At 41.6% G+C, this 23720-nt stretch overlaps 1 protein-coding gene across 1 annotated transcript in view; it reads left to right on the top strand.

Annotated features, from left to right (window-relative positions):
• Window positions 1-23720, top strand: part of LOC137299753 (A disintegrin and metalloproteinase with thrombospondin motifs 6-like) — a 124852-nt gene that overhangs the window by 78760 nt on the left and 22372 nt on the right. Inside the window, exons 14-17 of the mRNA XM_067968694.1 lie at window positions 9608-9710; window positions 11507-11640; window positions 13045-13168; window positions 19898-19978. Coding sequence (XP_067824795.1) covers window positions 9608-9710; window positions 11507-11640; window positions 13045-13168; window positions 19898-19978 — 442 coding nt within the window. The remainder of the gene's footprint in view (window positions 1-9607; window positions 9711-11506; window positions 11641-13044; window positions 13169-19897; window positions 19979-23720) is intronic.

Below are 23720 nucleotides of genomic sequence, written 5' to 3'. Positions count from 1 at the left end.
GCTGGCAGTCTGCTCCTCCAATGGCTCCTGGATCCACCTCTTCTCTACCCACTCCAAACTGGACCTCTCTTCACTGGCAGGTAGTTCTTCAAGTTCCCCCATGCCTTTTGAGTGGACTTCACTCCGCCACTTCCTCCAGTCCTTTAGACTTAAATTTCAAACTGATCACGTTCTCTCCTCTTTGTCCTCAGTTTAAGATCATTACCTATTTTGCCTAAATCTCAATATTCTCTGCCAATTTCTCTCTCTTAGCTTATTCCAGGCAGTGCTCTGCTCTATCTTCTTCCCCGCACCTGGCCATGCCGTTTTTCATCTACATCATCAAATGCTGTTGATCGCTATTCTCACCCATCATTATCTATCAGCTTACTTTCTTTACTGCCACCGTCCCAGGCTTGAATCCCTGACTCCAATCTCAAATGACTACATGAAGTACTGAAGTTGACCTACCAAAATGTATTCGCAGATAGACCGACCCTGTGAGGTACAAATCCTTGGGCTCAGTAGCTGCTTGATCCTTTGAGCTGATCCTTTGGGCAGCAGGTTGGAGTTACTCCAATTGTACTAGCCCTGAATCCTCCTCATTAATGCTCTGTGTTTCACCAAGGATGCCCACTTGCAGTTCATTAACTGAACTTCCAGAATGAATGTATCTACACAGTTGCGTATCACTATTGCAGTGAATGATATTGGGTGTCATGCGGTGCTAGTATCCGGGCACACATTCCCTCAGGGGAACTTTGTCATGGGAACCGACAGGATCATTAAAAGAACATAAGTTACAGTGCTGTCAGTAAAACACCACTTGACACTCAAATTATGTGGCAAAATGTTATGCTGTGCTGCTGAGAGACACAATGCCTGTTTTAATGAATGAGTGAGTAGAAGGAGAAAGAATTTTTTTTAATTAATGGTACTAGAACATCTGAGGAGAGGCTTCTGATATCCCCCTCCTCCATTCCCTCAGCTGCCTACAGGCCCATATTCTGCAGTTCTCTCTCTTCAACGGGACAAAGGGTCTTGTACTTCCTGTGCTCCTCCCACCTACAGTTGCTGATGCCTGTTATGTACAGTCTTTGCTTCAAGTAGATAGAAAAGGCACATATGTTGGAATGAGGAAGAAAAGAGGGAATGTGTGTTACCTAAGTGTGCAGACCTACTCCTATCTTGTGGGAATCTCTGAACAAGCAGCATACAGGTAACTTGTGTTGGCAGCGTGTTTGCTCTTTGAACCGTGTCATATTTCATGGACTACAAGGCAAGCAAACTGGCATGGCAACAATGTAGAGTGCACCAAAAACATGGACATGCCTGTACATTTGGAAAGTAGGTGAAAGGTTGTCAGAATGTTGGTCATACTCTGTAAGGTGTAGGATTATTATTATTAATTTTGTTTATCCCTATGTTTAGGGAAATAACCCTATTACTAGTTCTAACCTTGAGTGGAGACAACAACACTGAAACTGTATGAAGATTACTCAGCATTTTATTTGATTGCCAAACGACAATAAGCAACAGATCTAGACAATACTCATAAATGGAATATGGTTCAGAACGCAGGTTGACCAAACTATCTGTTCTGGAGAAGGGTCCAGGAATGTCTACCAAAGTGATTCTTCTTTGTCTTCTGCCTCTCCTTCATGTTGTCTCTTCATGTTGCCTCTCCTGAAGATAACACAGTTCATTCTCCTTTTATACTGTTTTGAGGTAACCTGATCAATACCTTTTTAAGGAGATTTTCTTTGTCTTAGCTTTGTGGCCTCTGACTACCATAAAATGGGGACTTCTTCTGTCTTGTTGATGGCAGTGCAGTGTTCAAAGTCGTGCTGTTTCTGTTTCCTGGGGTTTTTTTATCAACAGACAAAAGTCGCTGGTGTGCAGTTATCTGAACAGGCTGGGGGTTTTTTTCATTAATCTAAAATAAGTTAGAAGTGGCCAAGCTAACAATTTCAAAAATTGCAAAGATAACAGTGTAAAATTTTGCAAAGTGTGATGACATCCAGCTTGGGCAGTCTTTTGAAGATTTTTTTTTTGCACACTTGTGGGATTGACACTTGCTACCACCTACAATCGTGCTACGATCACACTGCTTTTCATAGCAGGATGCCTTTCACAACTACTGTTCTGGCCAACACTTTATGCTTCTGTAGTTGCATGTTGAAATGGCACCATACTACACTTAGTCTTGCTGCAGCCACTTCTCCACTTAAGGCGATCAGCAGTCCTTTAAGAGCAACTGGTACAAAATAATCCCCTTGAACCCACCCACACCGAGTGCTGTGCACCCAGAGTGCCAAAATAATATGTTAATGAACTGACCTCAGATTATGGTACAAATTCAACTCAGTGCACTCCAGGTGCAGGCAACACCCAAAGAGCAACGATTCTGGCGCCACCATGCCCCGACTGTATTAACACAGCCATAGTTTACTTGGATTCTTAGAAGACGTTAGATTCTTCCTGTAAGCTAGTAGGGAAGGTTAAGGTTTATGGAATAAATGGCGAATTTTCTAGATGGATTGAGAATTGGCTTAGCAATAGAAAATAATGGATAGTGATAAACAGAAAATGCTTGTGGCCTGTGACGGTATCCAACTATTGCATCCCATCCATCCCCGACTCTAGTGTGTCCAGCAGGCAGGGCATGCTTATTTCTTGACAACCTGTTAGTTGCGCAGGTGCAGGGGGGATTGAGATGGAGCAGCTCATCGAATATGGCTATCATTTGGTTGCAGGTGTCTTTCTTGTGCAGGAGATCAAGTTACAGACTATCGGCAAGTCCTAGTAGAAGACAATGGCTAAGACCAGTAGAATCTCCACCAGTCTATGTAAAAGAATTGTCTCTGGTAAACCAGACCATGCAACTGGCAGATAAAGTACATCGCCAGTGCATATCATTGCATATGGGGTACCATTTTAACTAGGCTGGTGTGACTGTGGAATTGGGCAAGCGTAGTCCCACTGGGAATCACCAAGTGCCTCTTTCAAACAAATATAACTACTAGAATTTCACAGAAGGTTAGCCCACCCAATATGGTTAGAATATTAAAAAGTTTTAATTCAAGGGAGACCAGCAGAACCCATGTGGAATCAACAAATGATAACATGAAAGGGTTATATTTTTCATAAACTGGTGTAGTTGCATAAGGACACAATCAGTGCCCCTCCTTAAAAGAGTGACACTAATTTTTTTGTGGGGGGGGGGGGTGGTGGGCGGGTTGACTTACCCAAACTGATCATAACAAAAATCAACAAATCACACCAAAACTGTAAGATTGGCGGAAATGATAATGGATATTCCATGCGATATCCACCGGTGGCAGAAGATATGCAGTGACCCAGTAGCCACACATGTTTATGTATCACGATCATCCTGATGTGATCTATGAACTTTCTTTTGTCTTCTATCCTGAAACCCTCCCAAAACCTTTTAACTTGGGTGGGCACAGCATGACCATAAATAGTTTAAAATATCATTGAGGCAATCCCACTTATGGGCCCCAATAGAGGTGGGGAGGGAGGGAGCAGAGACGACTTTTAGCGTCCGGGAAACCCGGAAATACGGGAAACGCGGAGAACCTGCCAAATTTAATGGCAGGACCTCATTTGAATTTTTTCTCCGTTTCCCACCTGCCAGCTGGCCAGATTGAGAAGCTGCCTGGCTGTCAGACGGGAAGGCTGGTGGTAGAATGCTGTAGCCAGGGACCGGAGGGGAGGGAGGGAGAGATTGTGGGGGGGGAAAGATATCACGGATTGGCATCGGATCGCGGGGGGGGATTGGCATTGGGGAGGGGTTTTCAGATGCTTTTCAGGTGCATTTCAGATTTAATATCATGTAAGGATTAATTCTTTTAGTTTTCCCAGAATGTATGTAGTATGTCCAAAATTTTCCTACAGAGAGAATTAACCAGAAAAGTAGGAGAAAGCAAGCTAGAAATGGGGCAATAGAGAGATAGAGAACCTGAACAGGAAAAAGAGAAAAATCAGAAAAGGGGAGCCAATCAGCAAAGGAGGGAAGGAATGAACTAGAAAAGGAGAGAAAGGACTTAAACTAGAAAAAGAGACCGTAAACTTGAAAAGAAGTGACAGTGAAAATGTCAGAGAGGCAGAGCAAATGAGAAAAGGAAAGAATGTGAAAGGAGTAGAAGAGGACAGAGAAGTATGGGGGGGGTGGGAGAGAGAGAGCCAGAGGAGGGAGAAGCAGATAAGAAAAGATGAGCACAAGAGGAGAAAGATGGACAATGAAGCAGAAGAATCTCTCTCTTTAAAGCTGAGCTTCCACTGAGAGCTCTACACTTTCCAGGCCTTTTGTATTCCATTGATCTCTTGCTTCTCAAGATTAATCTCCTGATAAATTACAATATCTTAACCCCCCACAATAGCTCAACTGTCACAGGAAAAAATGTCACTAGGTTTGCCCACTGAGACTAAACTCCACATCATCATCTCTTGCTGAAGAGTAATCTCTTGATAGAATCACAATCATAAAGATTTTCAAAAAGCATTTGGAACAATTGATTGGCTCCAATTGTACTGCTTGCTACTGGTAGCTGTTGCTAATTTTTGACTGGAAGTTTTTGACATTGTTGATGGTTTTCATTTGTTTGATGTGTTGATTCTGTACCAGTTCAGGTGTGATTTGTTCCTGTTTTATGAGTAGGCAATTCAGGACAATGAGGTGCAAGTGAGACATAGACGTTGCATATCGTAAGTGTGATGACAAGATGTGACCTAGGAAGTGTGATGGCTGAAGTGAGACATACAGGAAACATGCATGGATTTGTACCATTTTATTACATTATTACTTGCAGATCTCCCGTCATGTTCCTCATGTTAAGTCAGATAAAATGTATTATAAGGACAAGAGTTGTATACCATGTAATGCACAATGTATTATTCTGTTACGGTGGAGCTGCTGCTGTTTAAGGGAACAAAGTCAAATTTTTGGTGAAGTAAACAGAAGCTCAGGTCACGCAGAGTTTAGTTGTCGTTTGATTAGAGAAGTTTGCAAAATATAAAGTGCTTGTCAGTTTTGGCTCCAGGTCATAAGTACCCAGCATTAAGTAACTGGCTTTTTTTGTTTTTTTTTAAAGATTCTTTTGCATCTGCAGCAAAGTGTGATGTCTGCAGTGTGATGTCTGCGCACTGAGGTGTCAATTTTTAATATATTACTAGAACATCCTATGGTGCTGCTCTTGGTAAGTCAGGAACATTATATCATGTAAAGTGTAGGTTTGTGTCATTTTTAAGTTACACTTTTTGGGGGTCTTTTTGCTCTCTTTTACACTAGATATTATTTCTGGATTCAATATAATTGATCACGCCCATAGGTAAGCCTTTGCTTGCTATGTCACAGAGAATGGTTTTATTTGCTTCTTTTTTGTCACATCAGCTCCCTCTTACAAGTTCAACAGTCTTCAGTGCACCAATGCAGTGCTCATGAGGACCAATACTGCATTTATTCTTGATGTGTCAGTACGTCAGCATTTACATTTTGGGAACCATGCCGATGTTGGATAATCATGTTGTACTCTTGAGGGCAATGCCCCATTTACAATAGATGTGTATTGTCATGAGTGTAATGTAACTACATGAAAGTGTTGTAGTCAGAATACACTGTAAATGCAGTCCTACATAAGTACGGTTGTAACTTCTGCACTACCCAGCTGACATTTAAACATTCTTTTTCAATTGTTGAGAAAGCTATTTCCCGTGGCAGTGTTTATGGGGAAGGTAGAAAGTTGAATTAAACGCTGGTTAAAAGGGAAAAAACAGAGAGTAGGAGTTAAGGGGAATTTCTCAGAGTGGTTGGAAGTGGGTTAAGTGTCCCACAGGGTTCTGTTCTGTATATCAATAATTTGGAGATAGGGCTAGAGGGAATGTTGTCTAAACTTGCAAATAGAGGAATATGGGGATTCAGGCTTACAAGACATTAAGAACAGCACCTCAAGTGGATAAAGCCATTAAAAAAAGCTAATGGCATATTGGGTTTTATGGCAAAAGGCATAGAATATAAAGTTAAGATGTAAAGTGAATCGATATAATGCTTTAGTAACACCACAGTTGGAGTGCTCACAATTTTGGAAGAATGTTGAGCACAGGTTGACTGGGATGCTGCCTGGTATGAGGAAATACAAATATGAAAAAAGACGTGAAAATGTGGGGCTGCTTTCATTGAAACAGGGCAGATAACGGGGTGATTTGTTGGAGGTATTTAAAATTTTAAAAGAATGGCACAGGATAGATTGAAACGGACTATTTCCACTGGTTGAGTCATCTTGAATGAGGAGACGTCGATATAAAATTATGTGTAAGATCCTCAGGACAGAAGGCAGGAGAAACTTTTTTACACTGCGGTTGTGAGGCTGTGGAATGCACTGGTTAGTGATTGAAACAGAGATCATGTCAACATTTTAAGAATAGGTTAGATAGGTGGTTGAAGGAAAGGGAGATAAAGGGATATGAGAGTGGGGTAGCATGTGGGATTAAGACTACCAGACCCCGCTCCAAGAACAGCCTGTATTTGTGATGTAATCTACACAGAATTGCATGATCTTGTCTTCCTTAGGGACCAACATCACCTGCAATGCCCACAGGCTCTAGATTGGCTGCATTACTCCCTGGTCCAGAATATACTGCACTTCTCTAACTATGGCTTCCATCACACTATGTGGCACAGGGTATGCATGTTAGCGCACAGGATTCAAAATGCCTGAGTTTACCTTGTGCATAAGCTGCTTTGCATAGCTTGGTTTACCTAAGAGCAGTAATCAAAACCCTAGCAACTTCTTCCTAGTTTGTTGTTTCTGTATGGTAGATAACTGAGCTGATACTTATCTTGTTCACTGGAGAATCTGTTTTACTCTCAGACAAGTGATCTATAATCCTGCCATGCTTGGCTTTCTTCCTGCCATTCCCCTGCTACTAGGAATTTCCTCAGCATGTCCTGTGCTCTGTATGGTAGCAAAACATAGGGCTGTATTTATGTGATTGAAGCTTCATGTAAGTGTACTCTGCAGCAATTTACAAGCATAATGAATCCAGACAAGACAGATTGCCAACATCAATTAAAACATTACCACAAGAACCCAGCGCTCTGCATAAATGAATTGATGGTGCTCAGAAAGCAGTGATCTTTTGTAGCAAGCCCTGGATGACACCAGCCCAGAACCCAACAGCTGAGGGTGGCCTTATGCTAGCCCTTCAGTCAGCAAGTTCCTAATCCACTGTGGCCATCTCTACTTGCTCCTCATCACTCATGTTGTGTGCTTTAACTAGTGCTCCCCTTCGGTATCTATATCTAACACCCCCATAGGATTCAATAGTACTAGTGCTTACCACAGGTGGAGTGAGTGCTGTTGCATACTGTGAAGTGGTTGTGTCTGACTGGTCCTCGGGGACCCAGTGGAAACACAAGATTACAATGGTATGAGTAACGCACCTCTTCTAACAAATGTGACTTATTAATTCATGGCATGCTCCGATGTTGTGATGCATGCTAAGTTTGTGAATGACAGAGTGCCTGAGGGTATGTATGACTAGGAGGAAGAAAAATGGGCCTCGAGCTGTGATATTCCCTCCTGCATGACCCTCTCTAGTGGGTCGACCAGTTCTACTCCACTGTTTCCTCAAGATGAGTTCGGGCTTGACTTTGTGGGGAACAGTCTCTGTTCTTTACCTTTTGCTTCTATTATGTTCTTTTTAGTTAGAATTGTGGAATTTTACAGGCCATTCAGCCATCGCACTTCTGCTGGCTCTCTGAAGGAGCTATCCATTTCGTCCAACAGCCCTGTCTTTTCCCCATACCATTTTAAAATGTTCTTTTTCAATATTTACCCACGTTCTTCTTTAAAAGCTATTATAGCTTCTGCTTCCACCAATATCATGAGGACACTTAGAGTCAACCACATAGTGTGGAACTGGAATCACATGTAGGCCAGACCAGGTAGGGGTGGCAAGTTTCCATTCTTGAAGGACATTAGTGAATCAATTGGGTTTTTACAACAATCTGGCTAGCCCCACATTACCAGATTTTTTTTGATTCACTACTGCAACTTGCCATGGTGGGATTCAAACTCACAACCTCTGGGTTACTAGTCCAGTATTATAACCACTAGGCTACTGTACCTCACATTAAAGCACTGGGACCACGTTATCGAACCCATAGAGAAAGAGACTAAAAGAACCAGGCAGAAAAATAGGAGGGAGAGAATTATAGAGGTGAAGGCAAAAGGCAGTTGCAGAAAAAGAGAGCACAAATTATTTTCTATTTTTTGTTTGTGAGTAAAGCCACAGGAGATCAACTATATTGTGCATTACATAAGAAAATGTTTCTATTATTATAAAACAATGTATCCTCTGACTTACTGTGAGCAACACCATGATAATGTAAGCCGGGGCCTTACCACTTCTGAGCTCCTCAGCCCTTAATTTTCCACCCTTTCGCTTTAATGGGCAGAAAATTGTAGGCTGGCAAATGCAGAAATGAAAAATCTCAGCCATAGTTTGCTTTTAAGCAGGTGTAATTATGAGAAACCAGGCCCTACTCAATGGGAATGTACAATCAGTTGATAAACTATAAACCATTACTGATTAGAAAGTGTGCTTAACATTTCATCCGAATTATATGTTTAAGGAGTTAAATAATGTATTAGTTTATAGGGTCCCATATGCAGCATAAATATCTCATTTTATCTGACCACAATTTTATATTCACTCACAATTACTTGGAAAATATCTTTAAAATGTAACATTTTATTTTACAACTTTAAGTTATACGAAAGCAGAGTCCACGGACTTTGTTACAACAGTATACTGAGAAGCTTTGCCATGTTTCAATTGTTTAATACAAGTAAGCTACCATCTTTTTGTGTAATCAAGTTATCAATGGCTTTCTTTTAAATGAGATTTTTTAACAAAAAAAATTACATTGCTCTACTTGCAAAAGATAATGGCAAGATTTTGACTTTGTGCGACAGTGTAAAATGGGTGCTAGCCAATCGGCAGCCCATTGTACATCTCTCCCGATTACACTATCATACAAAGTCAAAATCTACCTCAATTAATCTAATTCTAGCTTGGTCCAAGACCCCAGGGGTCAGTAGGTATCAGCTGCAAAAGCTGTGTGTGGCTGTCTGTTAAGTTTTCAAGTTATTTTACTGCCTATGGCATTATTTTAAAATGTTAATATTAACGATGGGAGGAAGGTATTGACTCTTTGATAGTTCCTTCGTTGAGATAAACCAATTTCCAAAACAACTGGTGACATTCAAGTTGAGGAAATTTTATGTTATCAAAATGATACAAACTATGCCAAAATTAAAGAAAGTAAGCCCTCCTGGGTTAAAATTTCCAAACCACCCAGTCTGGCATAGAAAATCAAACTTTTGCAAGTGCCGTACACTCAATAATGGCAGATGTTAATCAATCTACAACAAACTTCTGATAGTGAAACAATGATGAACCCTTTCAACTCATTCTCTATAAAATGAGGGTAGTTACAATTTAAAATGGAAAAGGAAGTATACTGTAAATTAGCTTGATTTTCTCCTTTTTTGCATTTTCCATTCTGATATTGCTTCACTTTTTGTTTCTCTGCTTTATGTAGGACTGTCCAGCAGGGTCTCAGGACTTCAGAGAAAAGCAATGTGCAGAGTTTGATAACGTAACATTTCGTGGGAAGTATTACGGCTGGAAACCATACAATGGAGGTAAGATCAGCCTCGAAGTGTAGAAATATCACATTCATAACCTGCTTATGTGACTGATGTGACACATGTTTCTTATGTTGTCCGAAAGGAACCCATGAAGTACTATTCTGTGTTATTGTGGTTTTTTCAATGACATTAGCAGTGCGGCGGCTTGGGTTAACCTTGGCTCCTGGTCTGGAGCAAGTGGCTGGCACAACTCTTCCATGGGAAGCGCATCCTTCTGAGGGATTGGGATCTTGACAAGTTCAAATAGGAGCGCCTGGAATGACTGACTTCGTGGCATGGGTATCTTTGTGTATTTGCCGAATGGCACATCTGGTGCCTGACTAGCCTGGCCATCCTCACTTCTTTTTCCTATTCCCCGTCCTCCTCAAAACTGAGAAAGGGAAAGGGCATTGTTGGGATTTGGGTAATTGGGCTGGGTTCCAAAAGTCAAAGTTTCAACCACTAGAGCAATATTCCAGCTTTTCCGAATTTTCTGATGGATAAAGCTGCAGGTCAAATTATTTGAAAATAAATGATTGGCTGAACTCAGAACTTTACTAAAATGGCCACTTGTGGCACTTCTGGTTTTCTAGCACCTTTATATGCGGTACCTTTCATGAAATCCCACACTCACCTGACGAAGGAGGAAGCCTCCGTAAGCTTGTGATTTTCAAATAAAACTGATGGCCCACAACGCCTCATGGATGCCCAGATTTGAGCTGTTAGATCTGTTCTGAATCTATCCCATTTAGCACGGTGGTAGTGCCACACAACACGTTGGATGGTGTCCTCAGTGCGAAGACGGGATTTCATCTCCACGAGGACTGTGCGGTGGTCACTCCTACCAATACTGTCATGGACAGGTAGATTGGTGAGGACGAGGTCAAGTCGGTTTTTTCCTCATGTTGGTTCGCTCACCACCTGCCGCAGGCCCAGTCTCACAGCTATATCCTTCAGGACTCGGCCAGCTCGGTCAGTAGTGGTGTTACTGAGCCACTCTTGGTGATGGACATTGAAGTCCCCCACCCAGAGTACATTCTGTGCTCTTGCTACCCTCAGTGCTTCCTCCAAGTGGTGCTCAACATTTAAGAGGACTGATTTGTCAGCTGAGGGAGGGCGGTAGGTGGTAATCAGCAGGAGGTTTCCTTGCCCATGTTTGACCTGATGCCATGAGATTTCATGGGGTCCGGAGTCAATGTTGAGGACTCCTAGGGCCACTCCTTCCTGACTGTATATCACTGTACCGCCACCTCTGGTGGGTCTGTCCTGCCGGTGGGACAGGACATACCCAGGGATGGTGATGGAAGAGTCTGGGACGTTGGCTGAAAGGTATGATTCTGTAAGTATGGCTATGTCAGGCTGTTGCTTGACTAGCCTGTGGGACAGCTCTCCCAATTTTGGCACAAGTCCCCAGATGTTAGTGAGGAGGACTTTGCAGGGTCGACTGGGCTTGGTTTGCCTTTGTCGTGTATGGTGCCTAGTGGTCCGATGCTGGGTGGTCCTTCCGTTAATCTATCAAAGTCCCTTTGCAACTTTCTGCTCCCATCTACACTATTTACTGTGTCACCTAATTTGGTGTCGTCAGCAAACTTAGGGATTTTTAAACTCAATTCAAATTCTCAAACTGCCGTGGTGGAATTTGAACTCAGGTTCCCCGGCTTACGAGGCTAGTAACATAACCACCACAATACTGTAAACCTTGCTTCACAAAATATTCATTTCTAAATTTGTGTGAGGAATTTAGCTACACTGAATTTTTTCTTCATCTTCTGAGTGCAAAATTAATCCGGACAGTTTGTTGTTTTATACAGGTGGTGTGAAGTCCTGTGCTTTGAACTGTTTGGCCGTGGGCTTCAATTTCTACACCGAGCGTGCTGCAGCTGTAGTGGATGGTACCTTGTGTCGTATGGACTCACTTGATATATGTGTCAATGGAGAATGTAAGGTATGATATGAGCCTGTTTTTCAGACACATGTCAATAATTAAAAAGCTATTCAACTAAGTCTGGGTTAGTTTATGTCTATTTTAACCACTACCCCACTGAATGCCAAATTTCTATGAAGCATTTAATTTCACCAAAGTGAAGTTTAGTTAAACAAATTACTATTAAGTTAATGAAGGATCAGACCAAGCTGCTGTATACTTATTTATCAGACAATTACAATTAAGTGTCAGGTAAGTGAAAAGGGTTTCAGAAAAAAAATAAACTGGCTCTGAAAAATTTATTTCTAAAGATACTCTCAGCTTTTGTTCTTCATTAATTCTTTGTCATGGTTTGAAAGCAAAAGTTGGTACAAATAAAGGGTTGTGTCAAAATGGGGGAGTAATGTGACAAAAAAATATGTAGTTTTGTGTTGTTTTGGTACTGACGTTTTAAAACTCAGTCATTGTGCAAATAAAGTTCAGCAGTGAGGTAAAACCAAAAGGCTCGAATAAAGCTTTTCCCAACACAATGTGCCCAGGCTTGTTGACTTGGTCTCCCTGGTAACAGGCTTGAGAAGGACACAGGCTGGGATTCTCCTCTTCGGGGCAGAGTTCCAGTGCAGTGGGACGTCTGCCTGCCCCTTCAAATTCACCCCAATCCTAATCTATTTCCCTGGGTCAAGGTTCATTCCATACGAATGACAGGCCCCTGGCAGGAATCTCAGTGCGAAGAGGGGAATATTGACAGTACTGCAGCAGGGATGTTGCTGCAGCACCAGAAGAGTTGGCACATGCCCCCGAAGATTGGAACCGCAGTCCAGTGAAGGCCTCGGCCAAGACTGGGTCATTCAATGGGTAAGTATTTGGGGCCAGATAGGAGATGGGCCAGATGGGAGAGAGCCTACAAGGCTCTCTCCCTCCTGTTCCAGCCACTTCCTGGGCCTTACTGCCACTTTCCACATGAAAGTCCTGGGAAATGGTAGTAAGTAGGGCAGTGGGCAGGGGGAAGAGGGAGGGGATCCTGGTTAGGTGGTGAGGCAGTGATTGACCTGAATTTTCCCTCATTCTCTGCCACAATCCCATCCAAAATCAGGCAGCATCGCGGAGGAGAATCTCGGCCACAATTTTCAAATATATGCAGATTTCATGATTGATTTTGTTCGATTCACAGTTTCTCTTTGAATTTGTGAGGTATTAAAAGTTCATGATGTCCCAATAAATCATTTCCCGGGATATAAAAGAAACAATTTTATTTGAATTAGGGCAATTGGAAGGTGCTGCTAAAAAAGGGCACTGGGATTATTTGAAAATTTTAGAAGGGACAGGTTAAAATTCCTGAATAAAACATATTATGTAAAACTCTTAGATGTAGAGACACTTGTTTTAACAGAATGATCTGATGTTTTGCTCTTCCTTCCCATGCAGCATGTGGGCTGTGATCATACTTTGGGATCAGATGTAAAGGAGGATCGCTGTCGAATCTGTGGTGGCGATGGGAGCACTTGTGAAACCATAGAAGGAATCTTTAATGGCTCCAGTCCTCAGGGGGGTAAGAGAAGTCTGATTAAATATTGTATCTAATTGTGACACATGGCAGATGAAATTTAACTCCGAGAAGTACGAAGTGATACATTTCAGCAGGAAGGATGAGAGATAATATAAACTAAATGGTACAATTCTAAAGGGGGTGCAGGAACAGAGAGACCTGGGGGTCTATGTGCACAAATCTTTGAAGGAGGCAGGACAGGTTGAGAAAGTGGTTAAAAAAGCATATGGGATCCTGGGCTTTATAAATAGAGGCAAAGAGTACAAAAGCAAGGAACTCATGTTGAACCTTTATAAAACACTGGTTCGGCCACAACTGGAGTATTGTGTCCAGTTCTGGGCACCGCACCTTAGGAAGGATGTGAAGGCCTTAGAGAGGGTGCAGAAAAGATTTACTAGAACAGTTCCAGGGATGAGGAACTTTAGTTATGTGAATAGAGTGGAGAAGCTGGGGTTGTTCTCCTTAGAGCAGAGAAGGTTAAGAGATTTGATAGAAGTGTTCAAAATCATGAAGGAATTAGATAAAGTAAATAAAGAGAAACTGTTCCCATTGGTGGAAGGGTCGAGAACCAGAGGACACGGATTTAAGGTGATTGGCAAAAGAACCAAAGGCGACATGAGGAAAATCTTTTTTACGCAGCAAGTAGTTATAATTTGGAATGAGCTGCCTGAAAAGGGGGTGGAAGCAAATTCAATCGTGACATTCAAAAAGGAATTGGATCAATACTTGAAGGGAAATAATTTGCAGGGCTACAGGCAAAGAACAGGGGAATGGGACCAAGTGGATTGCTCTTACAAAGGGCCATCACAGGCTCGATGGGCCGAATCTCCTCCTTCTGTGCTGTAACCATTCTATGATTCTATGATACAGACATAACCAAAATAACTTTTAAACATTTATTTTGTTTCTTCATAATAATAGTTTGAATTATTTAGGAAAATAATGGTTAATTGACTGGGAGAAAATGGTACCTTTTACTTGTTTTGCAAAAATATAAAAGAAGGCTAAAAGTTATAAGAATGTATTGGACTGGAAAGTGTGGCAGGTCCCAAGAATTCACAAAATGTGATAGTATACTCCAGGGAAGAACCAAATCCCACATTTTTAATGTAAATCTGGTGCGAGGGTCAGAAAATGGAGCGGATCCTGGTTTTGTCAGATTTCTGCCCCATTCAAAAATAACCTGCGAATTACAATTGGGTGTGGGTTGTGGTTGCACTTACACTGGCATTCTGCCAGTACTTTGCGGGCTTGTCTGGAAGCATTGCTAGGCCAGCCCGAGAATCTTACCGCATGCACCCGATCTGTCTCCACTCCCAAATTATTTATGTACTATGTAAACTATAATGGCCCAGCACTGACCCCTGAGGCACCCTGTTGATCACCTTCTTCCATTTTGATGCAGCCTTCCCTGCCCCACATTTCCAACTGAGACTAGAAACATGGGCATGCAAGACCCCAAGTTTTACAAATACCCATAATTGTTATGTTGTCAAGCACCTCTAAAATATTATTGCTTCTTAAGAAGACAGTCAGTCTACTGCAATCTCTTTTGAACCCTTTTATGAATATAAACCACAACTGGATTCAAAAACTGGACATTGGACAGTGCAGCTGTTAACCTATTTTTGTATCCTTAATTCAGTTTTATATTTTAACTGGGACTGTATGAATAAGGTATGCAAGATAATGCTAAAAATGAGGTAATTATCAATCACGTCACAAAATTAAATGGATCAAAACTTTTTGGAGCATGGTGCTATAAAGAAACCTAATACACCACAGTTTTGGCACAAAGCCCTTGTTAAATTTTAACAAGCATGCTTGAGTAGTAATTAATGAGAAAACATGCATTTACTTGGTCTTTTACCATGCTTCTGTACAGTCATATATTGACTAAAAATCATTAACCATTGCTTTGGAAAATTAGGCTTCAAAAACTAAAGAACAAATTGAAAATTGATTGGCTAAAAATAATACAAACTGAGCACAATACACAGGCTCCAGCGGCTTGACCTCCTCCTTCAGGTGAATGTTGCAGAAGCTGTAGTCTCAAATATTCTAGATCTATCAATGTCTCCAGCCCTCCTGGATGGAGGTAATAGAAGGCTCTAGGATTGTGAAGGTCCTGACAGTCCTCCGGGTCCCTGCTCTACGTCTACTTAACCCCCTACCCAGGGACGGATTGCTTCCTGTAGCATACAGGTTACTACAATTTTCACTACCCTTGCTTTGAACCCTACTTTGAGCTGGATAAACACCTAACTGTTTGGGACCCTTGCCTAACAGTCCACTTTCTGCAGCCTCCAGGATGCTCACTTCCACCAGTTGACCCGAGCTGAGGGCAGGGATAGAGAAATGACATCTACTCCGGCCTCCAAAGCCACCAGTGTTTACAACACACCTGTGAGAAAAATAGCTTCTTCCCAAGCCCTTCAACCATAATCCCCTACGTGTTTGACAGCAAGGGTGCCCTTGCCAATTGTATGATATCCCCTAACTATGCACAATAGAGTCAATAACTGAACTTATATGTATATTTGCAAACCTTTGTGTGAAAACGATCAGACTGTGAATGAGCCGTCAATATATGTTTACAGAATTCTAAAATTAATTCAAAAAGGAAAGAAAATTCACTTTAAAGATAGTGAGTGTTCGGGTCAGAAATAAAAACACTAGACAGAACAAGTAACAAACCAGTAGAGTTGTGAGGGACACGAATTGGCTGCTTTACCAAGGCCAGTCTTAAGTTCCATCTTCACATATACTAAAGCTTCTGGCATGTGCATAGTTCTAAATGATTTTACATTCTGTTTCTTTCATCATCAAGAAAGGCTTGTTGTAGTAGACAATTCTAAAACTGTAACATGAATGATCAGCACATGGGAATGCTGTAGCTGAATTGTAGGCCTCTTGGATTTTATTTACGGTTGTGGTCTGTGTGTATTTTTATTTGCCAAGTTGAATGACTTAAGCTTAAATTAACACGTTAATTGCGGTGGCTATGTATAAATTGCATATATATTTGCTTTGCAGTAAAATATATACATAGGCTGTGTAACACTGATCAGATTGTTTCATTGGAAATTGATCCTCAGAGTCAATGATACAGCACAGAGAGAGGCCATTCAATCCATCGTGCCTCCGCCGGCTCTTTGAAAGAGCTATTCAATTAGTCCCACAGCCTTGTCTTTTCCCCATAGCCCTGCAAATGTTTTCCCTTCAAGTATTTATCCAATTCCCTTTTGAAAGTTATTATTGAATCTGCTTCCACCACCCTTGCAGTGCATAGATCATAACAATTAACTGCGCAAAAAAATTATCCTCATCTTACCTCTGGTTCCTTTGCCAATTACAATAAACCTGTGTCCTCTGGTTACCGACCCTTCTGCCACTGGAAACAGTTTCTCCTTATTTACTCTATGAAAACCCTTCATAATTTTGAACACCTCTATCAAATCTTCCTTAACCTCCTCTGCTCCAAGGACATCAACCCCAATTTCTCTAGTCTCTCCGTGTAACTGTAGTCTTTCATCACTGGTACCATTCTAGTAAATCTCTTCTGCACCCTTTCTAAGGCCTTTTCATCCTTCCTGAAGTGTGGTGCCTAGAATTGGTCACAATTCCCCAGCTGGGGCATAACCAGTGATTTATAAAGGTTTGGCATAACTTCCTTGCTTTTGTACTCTATGCCTCTGTTTATAAAGCCAAGGATCCTGTTTGCTTTTTTAACAGCCTTCTCAACTTGTCCTGCCACCTTCAAAGATTTGTGTACGTACAGCCCCAGGTCTCTCTGTTCCTTCACCCCCTTTAAAATTGTACCATTTCGTTTATATTGCCTCTCCTCTTTCTTCCTACCAAAATGCAACACTTCAACTTCTCTGCGTTAAATTGCATCTGCCTTGTGTCTACTCATTTCACCCGTCTGTCTATGTCCTCTTGAAGTCTGTTACTATCTTCCTCACTGTTTGCTACATTTCCGAGTTTCATGCCATCTGCAAACTTTGAAATTATACCCTCAATACCCAAGTCCAGTTCACTATTTGAAGGAGCAGGCAAATTTGATGGATAGCTGCTGGCAGACCAGGGCTATGCACTGGCTATTAGCCCCAGTCAAAAACCCCTACAAAAAATGGAAAGTACAATGACGCTCATGTAGCCACCTGAATTCTGGTGGAACGTACGAATGCCATGCTGAAGCAGTGCTTCCACTGTCTGCACAGATTAGGTGGAGTCTTGCTGTACAGTCCCAAGAAAGTGTCAAAGGTCATCTGAGTTTGCTATGTGCTGCATAATTTTGCCATTCAAAGAAGGGAACCCAGGAAGAAGAGCTAACCAAGGAGAAAGAACTGAACAAGGCTGATGCACTGCTCGGCAGCCTGAGGCATCAAGGGTTGATTGACAGGACTTTGTTAAAAGTAGCATTTGAGCTCCTACATGAACAGGTCAATGTCCTCTCTGTAATATGCTCACCCTATACCAGCATGCTGGGCCTAATCCCTCCTGCCTTCACTAGTATCTCTACATGTTTGCACTCAGTGCCAACATTCATATGTTCCAACTGTGCCAACAGATTTATGGAACGTTCCAAAGAAAGTGAAACCAATCTATTTCCATGTGTGTCCCTGCAACAATGTTTGCTTCCTCAGTGCTTATTCTTGGTAATAGTGTAGGGTGTGTGCCAATTACTACTTAATTTCATGTTCCTTCTATATGCACCTCAATGGGAGGAGCAAGTGTGGAGTCATGTTGCTGCCCCTCAGTGAAGACATTTTGACTTGCCTGTGACAAATTCCCTGTTTTCCTGAGTCATGAAAACCCTTCTCCACCTGGCAGCAAGTTGGTGTTTACACTGCATAGCTGCTTCTGTTCCCTACTTGCCTCTTCTGCAGTCCTCTGAGAGAGCCGGCTTGGAGGAACAGATGGGTCATCACAACAACAACTTGCATTTATAGAATGTCTTTGATGTAGTAAAATGTCCCAAGGTGATTCACAGGAGTGTTATCAAACAAAATTTGAAACCGAGCCACATAAGGAGATATTAGGACAGGTGATCAAAAGCTTGGTCAAAGAGGTAGGTTTCAGGGAGCATCTTAAAAGAGGAGAGAGAGAGGTGGAGAGGTTTAGGGCTTAGGCAGCTGAAGGCACAGCCGTCAATGGTGGAGTGATTAAAATTGGCATGCGTAAGAGGCGAGAATTGGAGGAATGCAGAGATCTCGGAGGGTTGTAAGGCTGGAGGAGTTTACAGAGATAGGGAGGAGCGAGGCCATGGAGGGATTTGAAAACAAGGATGAGAATTTTAAAATCGAAGCATTGCCAGACCGGGAGCCATTGTTGGTCAGCGAGCACGGGTGATGGGGGAACAGGACTTGGTGCTAGTTAGGATACAGGCAACAGAGTTTTGGATGAGCTCAAGTTTATGGAGGGTGGAAGATGAGAGGCTGGCCAGGACAGCATTGGAATAGTCAAGTCTAGAGGTCAAGTTTTTATCTTTCTCTCCTCCTGCCTTGCCTCAGCATCTGAGTACCTTTGCAAATGACATGGGATCTCTTTGGGTCCAGACTCTTGGCCACCACTATAGAGCACGAAGCATGCCATCAAGGTCCTCTTAAGCTGATCTGTAGACTAGAAGCAACAACCTCTTGTATTTTGGAGCCCAAAGTCTCGATAGCAGCAGACAGAATGTATCTGTGTATCAAAACTGTACCTGCGCTTGGGCCCTCTATCCTTGGGGGTGGTGGGGGGAGCTGATAAATCACTTTGGAGTTGCCATGCTGCTCTGCAAGTTACTGAAATGCTCTCACATGGCTACACAGATATCGGAGCAGCATTACTGCATGTTCTCCACCGTTCCAAGTTCTGAAGATTCTCAAAGGACTGCATGAAGACATTCTGCTGATTAATTAGTGCAGCCCTGGTAAGATATGAATGCATGGGTCCTACAGCAGCTATCCATGTAGTCCTAACCCTCCCTTCATCTTGTTACTTTTTGTCTGTTGCCAACTTCACTTGATCTTCCTCACTGATGTTTAGTGCTTTACCAGTTGTGCCCTTCTAATTCCTCCTACCTGAATGGGTGAAAAAACATGTACGAAGTACGTGAGTGAAAGGAAGCCTTAGCTTCGTCTGAACACTAAGTTGAAACTGCAGGTTCACTAAGATGGTAGTGACAGAATGTAAGAACATTTGGGGCCAATAGCTCCAATTGAAGAGGCAGCATGATGACATCTTTCTGTGCTGTAATTTCTGTAATCCTATAAGATGTGTTCAATTTCTAACAAAGCAAGTTTTTCATTTTAAATAGTCTTCTTTCTTTTCTGTAAAATTTAGTATGTTTCATATTAAATGAGGGCTGCAGAGTGTTCATGTCTTCTGTCTGTGGCTGTACAGCTGTACCTGAGGTGGCATTCATTATCTCTCAACTTAGCTGAAACTTGATGAAGCACTAGACTGTATTTATAGTACAATGGCAGTGTTGATGTGAAGCAAAACTATTGTAGTGTAAACTAACAAGAATCAAGTCAAAATAAAAAGAGCATTTTTATCAGACGTGCACTTGTGATGTCACAAAAAAAACAGCTACATCTGAATTCGATTGATGGATCTAATATAACATGTTTACATCAGTAACCATTCTCCGAATAGAACGATACAAGTTGTTTGAATAATTTATTTAGCTGTTTAATACTGTCCAAAATCATTTTTGTAATCAAGTCAATATGTTTCTTTCAGGTTATGTAGAAGTTATCCATATTCCTAGAGGGTCAGTACACATTGAAATAAAGGAACTAAATGTATCCCAGAATTACCTTGGTAAGTCATAGTCCTTGTAAACGATCATGGCCAGGGTTTTCTGTGTCTGCACTCACCAGCTCACAATTTTCTGCCCATTCACTTTAATGGGTGGAAAGTTAGGGGCTGGTGAGCAAAAAAGCAGAAAACTCAGACCTATAAGCACAACCAAGACAATGTTCTTTAAGGAGCCAATGAATTGTAAAATAAAGAATTTATTTCATGAGTAAAGAAGACCTACATGAGTTGTAACCATTTTTTCTGTATTGGAATGCTCTCCGCTGATTTAAATTGTTTATACAATTTTTAAAAATTTAACGTTAGTTGAATGTCAAATTATGCAAATTACAGAATATGTGGTAAAGTGGTGTTGAACACGTATAATTGCACTTTTAGCCAAAGTGTGGAGGCGGGATCAATTCTCTTGCCCTCCCTTCTTCCAGTTGTGATGTGGCGATGCCGTGATGGACTGGGGTGGACAAATGTAAGGAATCTTACAACACCAGGTTATAGTCCAACAGTTTTATTTGAAAATCACAAGCTTTCGGAGGCTTTCTCCTTCGTCACCTGACGAAGGAGAAAGCCTCCGAAAGCTTGTGATTTTCAAATAAAACTGTTGGACTATAACCTGGTGTAAGATTCCTTACATTCTTCCAGTTGCACAGACGCTGAACAGGTGCAGCATGCCTGAAGTGTGATGTGCCTGTTAGGCAGAGCGGCACCCGAATTTGGTGGGCTGGGATATTAAGATAGCTGAGTCACACCCCCAGTGGTGGTGTGTCTCTTTCTGCAGGAAACAGGCCGGAAAAAGGAAAGCAATTGTGGCATGGCTGCCAGCTTTGGAGCCTTCTGGCTGCTATTGGAAAACAGCAATCAGTAAACTTCCGGCTCCTAAATCGGCATGTTGCTGCTGAAAAAAAAATTGTCCACCTACCTTCCAGCCTTCTTTGCCTTGCTGCCTGGGACACTCCATCAGAGGGGTCCAGACACATTGCCTAACACCAGCTTCTTGGGAACCCTGTGTCTGTGTGTCCCTGGCCTGCAAGCACAGGAAGTTTTTATGCATTTCAGGGATTTGTATTACTCATTATTTAGTATATACATATGCCACAGCATTGCTCTCAAGTCAAGGTTGAGGCTAGGCAGAAATTTCTGCATATATTTTGCTGGAAGCAGAGGTCAGGACCAAGGCAGGGCAAGTCGTAAGCAAGGGCCAAATCCATTAGATAGTGAACGCTTGAGTAATGTCCTGTAGTGAAGGGCAAGGCTCATGATACCAGGTCTGGGAATAAGAGGTAGGAAAGGCAGAGGCTCTGAGAAAGTGAGAGGTTGATTTCCCATGAGAGAGCAAAAGGTTCTGAAGTAAGGAGCAGGCCAGCAAGACTGCAGCAACATGGTGAGGGTGGGACTATGGTCAGGAAAAGGAACTATCATGGTAGCTGAAAGAGGAATGACTTTTTTTTTTCATAATACCCTGATTGATATTTTTTGTGAAATATGATTGGAATCAGCAAGAATAATCGTTACCCATCAGAACCAGTAGAAACATTGAACTGATCAGAAAGAAAAGAATTGACAGCTCAGAACAAACTAGTAATATCAAAATCACTGGGAAACAAAATCAAAAAGCCCATAATTCACCTTATGGACAGACCAGCACAAAAAACTGAGACAGTACAGATCCTTTCAGTATCTATCCATCGTTTATTTATTATGCTAGTGAGCTGGAAGATGCATAAATATGAACTAGCTAAGCTCTAACAGCAATTATTCATCCCATTCTCAGCAAAGACAGAGATGCCCCTGCCTGCAACATGGTTTCTCCCCGTCTATTCTTCCTCATTAACAGTATCTTCTCCAAGATATTCTCTCTTTTGAACCCAAAGAACAAGGTAGTGTGAGTCATGACTTGCTGAACTTCACCTGTCAGGCCTACTTGCTACACAAACTGGAAGTATTGTTGCTGCTGTTTTTTTTCATTCTCAGGGCATCGTTGGCAAGGCTGGCACTTAACACCCGTCCTTAATTGCTTTGAAAAGATGGTGCTGGGCCACCTTCATTGTAGTGGTTTGATACAACTGCGTTGTTTACTAGGCTAGAGTACATTCGTAAACCAGTTGGGTTTTTACGACAATCTAACAGCTTCATGGTCACTTTTACTGATACCAGCTTTCTATTTCTGGATTTTTTTTAAATGAATTCAAAATCTCAAACTGGCATGGTGGGATTTGAACTCATGTTCATCTGGATCATTAGTTCAGGCCTCTGGATTACTAGTCCATTAACTTAACCACTACAGTACCATACCCCTTATGATGATTCTCAAACATTTGCCTTGCTTCATTTTCACTCACTTCCATAAGCTCCTATCGGTTTGTGAATGACTTCACCAGTTGTTACTGGGATCAGCTGTGTGCCCTCCATGAAGATATCATTGGGCTGTACAATTAACAGGACAAGATAGTGAAAAAGAAAAATATCAGGATGCGGGATGGCAGGAAAAGGAAAGATTACCAAGCCAAACAAATCCAAAACAAAGTCTATAAATATCATTGCACAGAGTATAAGAAACAAAACTGGAAAACAAGACTTTTTTAATAATGCATTTGGTCAATATGGGGAACGCTTTTCAGACTGCTTTCCAGAGCAGTATGTTTCTAGTCCAACAAGGAAAGAAGCATTACTGGATGTAATTCTGGGAAACGACTGGAACAAATAATTGACGTGAAAGTAGAACAATTGGGAAATATTAACTACAACGTGAACTACAACTTTAACTACAACATATTAACTACAACGTAATGTGAAAATATAAAAGGATAATGAAGGGTCAAAGGTAAGTGTGCTGGACTAGAAAAAGGCAAATTCAGTGAGATAGGAAGGGATCTGGCCCAAATTAACTCGGCAGAAAAGTTAGCGAAGTGGTCAGCTGTGGAAAATCTTCAAACATGAGATGGATAGATATATTCATAGAAGGCAGATAGTAGATTTTAAAGAATAGAGTTTCATGGATAAACAGAGGAATTAAAACTAAACCAGGTCATATGATTAGTTAGAACTAACAATACTAAAGAAAATCATGAGGAATGCAGAAAGTGTAGTGGGGAGGTAAGGGGAGATTAGAAGGGCCTTTTGGTTGCATATATTAAAAATAAAAGAATACTTAATTAGAGAGTAGGACTGCTCAGAGAATAAGGGGGCTATCTAGCTATGGATGATGAAGGTATGGCAGAGATATTAAATCAAAATTTACATAGTTTTTGTTTACAAATGTAGGTAAGGAATTGATTCTGAAAAAAAGCAGAATTATTCTATGGGGCTAGAAGTTAGCCAATCTAACACCTCTGTTCAAGAAGGGAAAGAGGGGTAAATCAGGAAGATCCTGCTGTACCAGGTCTGAACAGTTGGATAAACTGCAGGTATTATATACTCTAGTGGTTTACAAACAACCAAAGGCTATCTGGCCTGTTTTTTTTGGCTTATCTCGGTCTCCTATTTTGAAGATTGCTATCCTACAATTCAATTTTCCTTTCCACAGAAATTTTGAAAGTTATCATCAGCCTCTGTTATTTCTTCCCTACCTTCCTGGTTTATCCTTCTTCCCCTTGAACAGAGGTGTCATATCCCTAGCATCTTTCTTGCTGAAATCTCTTCCCAATCTGCACACAGTGACTTCTCATCCTCAGTCTCTTTAACCTCTACCTGAGGGCCCTTTGCCCCACCTCCACTGACCTTCTTGCCCTGCTCACCTCCGTTGACATTC

Source organism: Heptranchias perlo, chromosome 29, assembly GCF_035084215.1.
Source record: "Heptranchias perlo isolate sHepPer1 chromosome 29, sHepPer1.hap1, whole genome shotgun sequence".
Classification (NCBI taxonomy): Eukaryota; Metazoa; Chordata; class Chondrichthyes; order Hexanchiformes; family Hexanchidae; genus Heptranchias; species Heptranchias perlo.
Note: the sequence above shows the minus strand (reverse complement) of the source record. Positions and strands in the feature narration are given on the sequence as shown.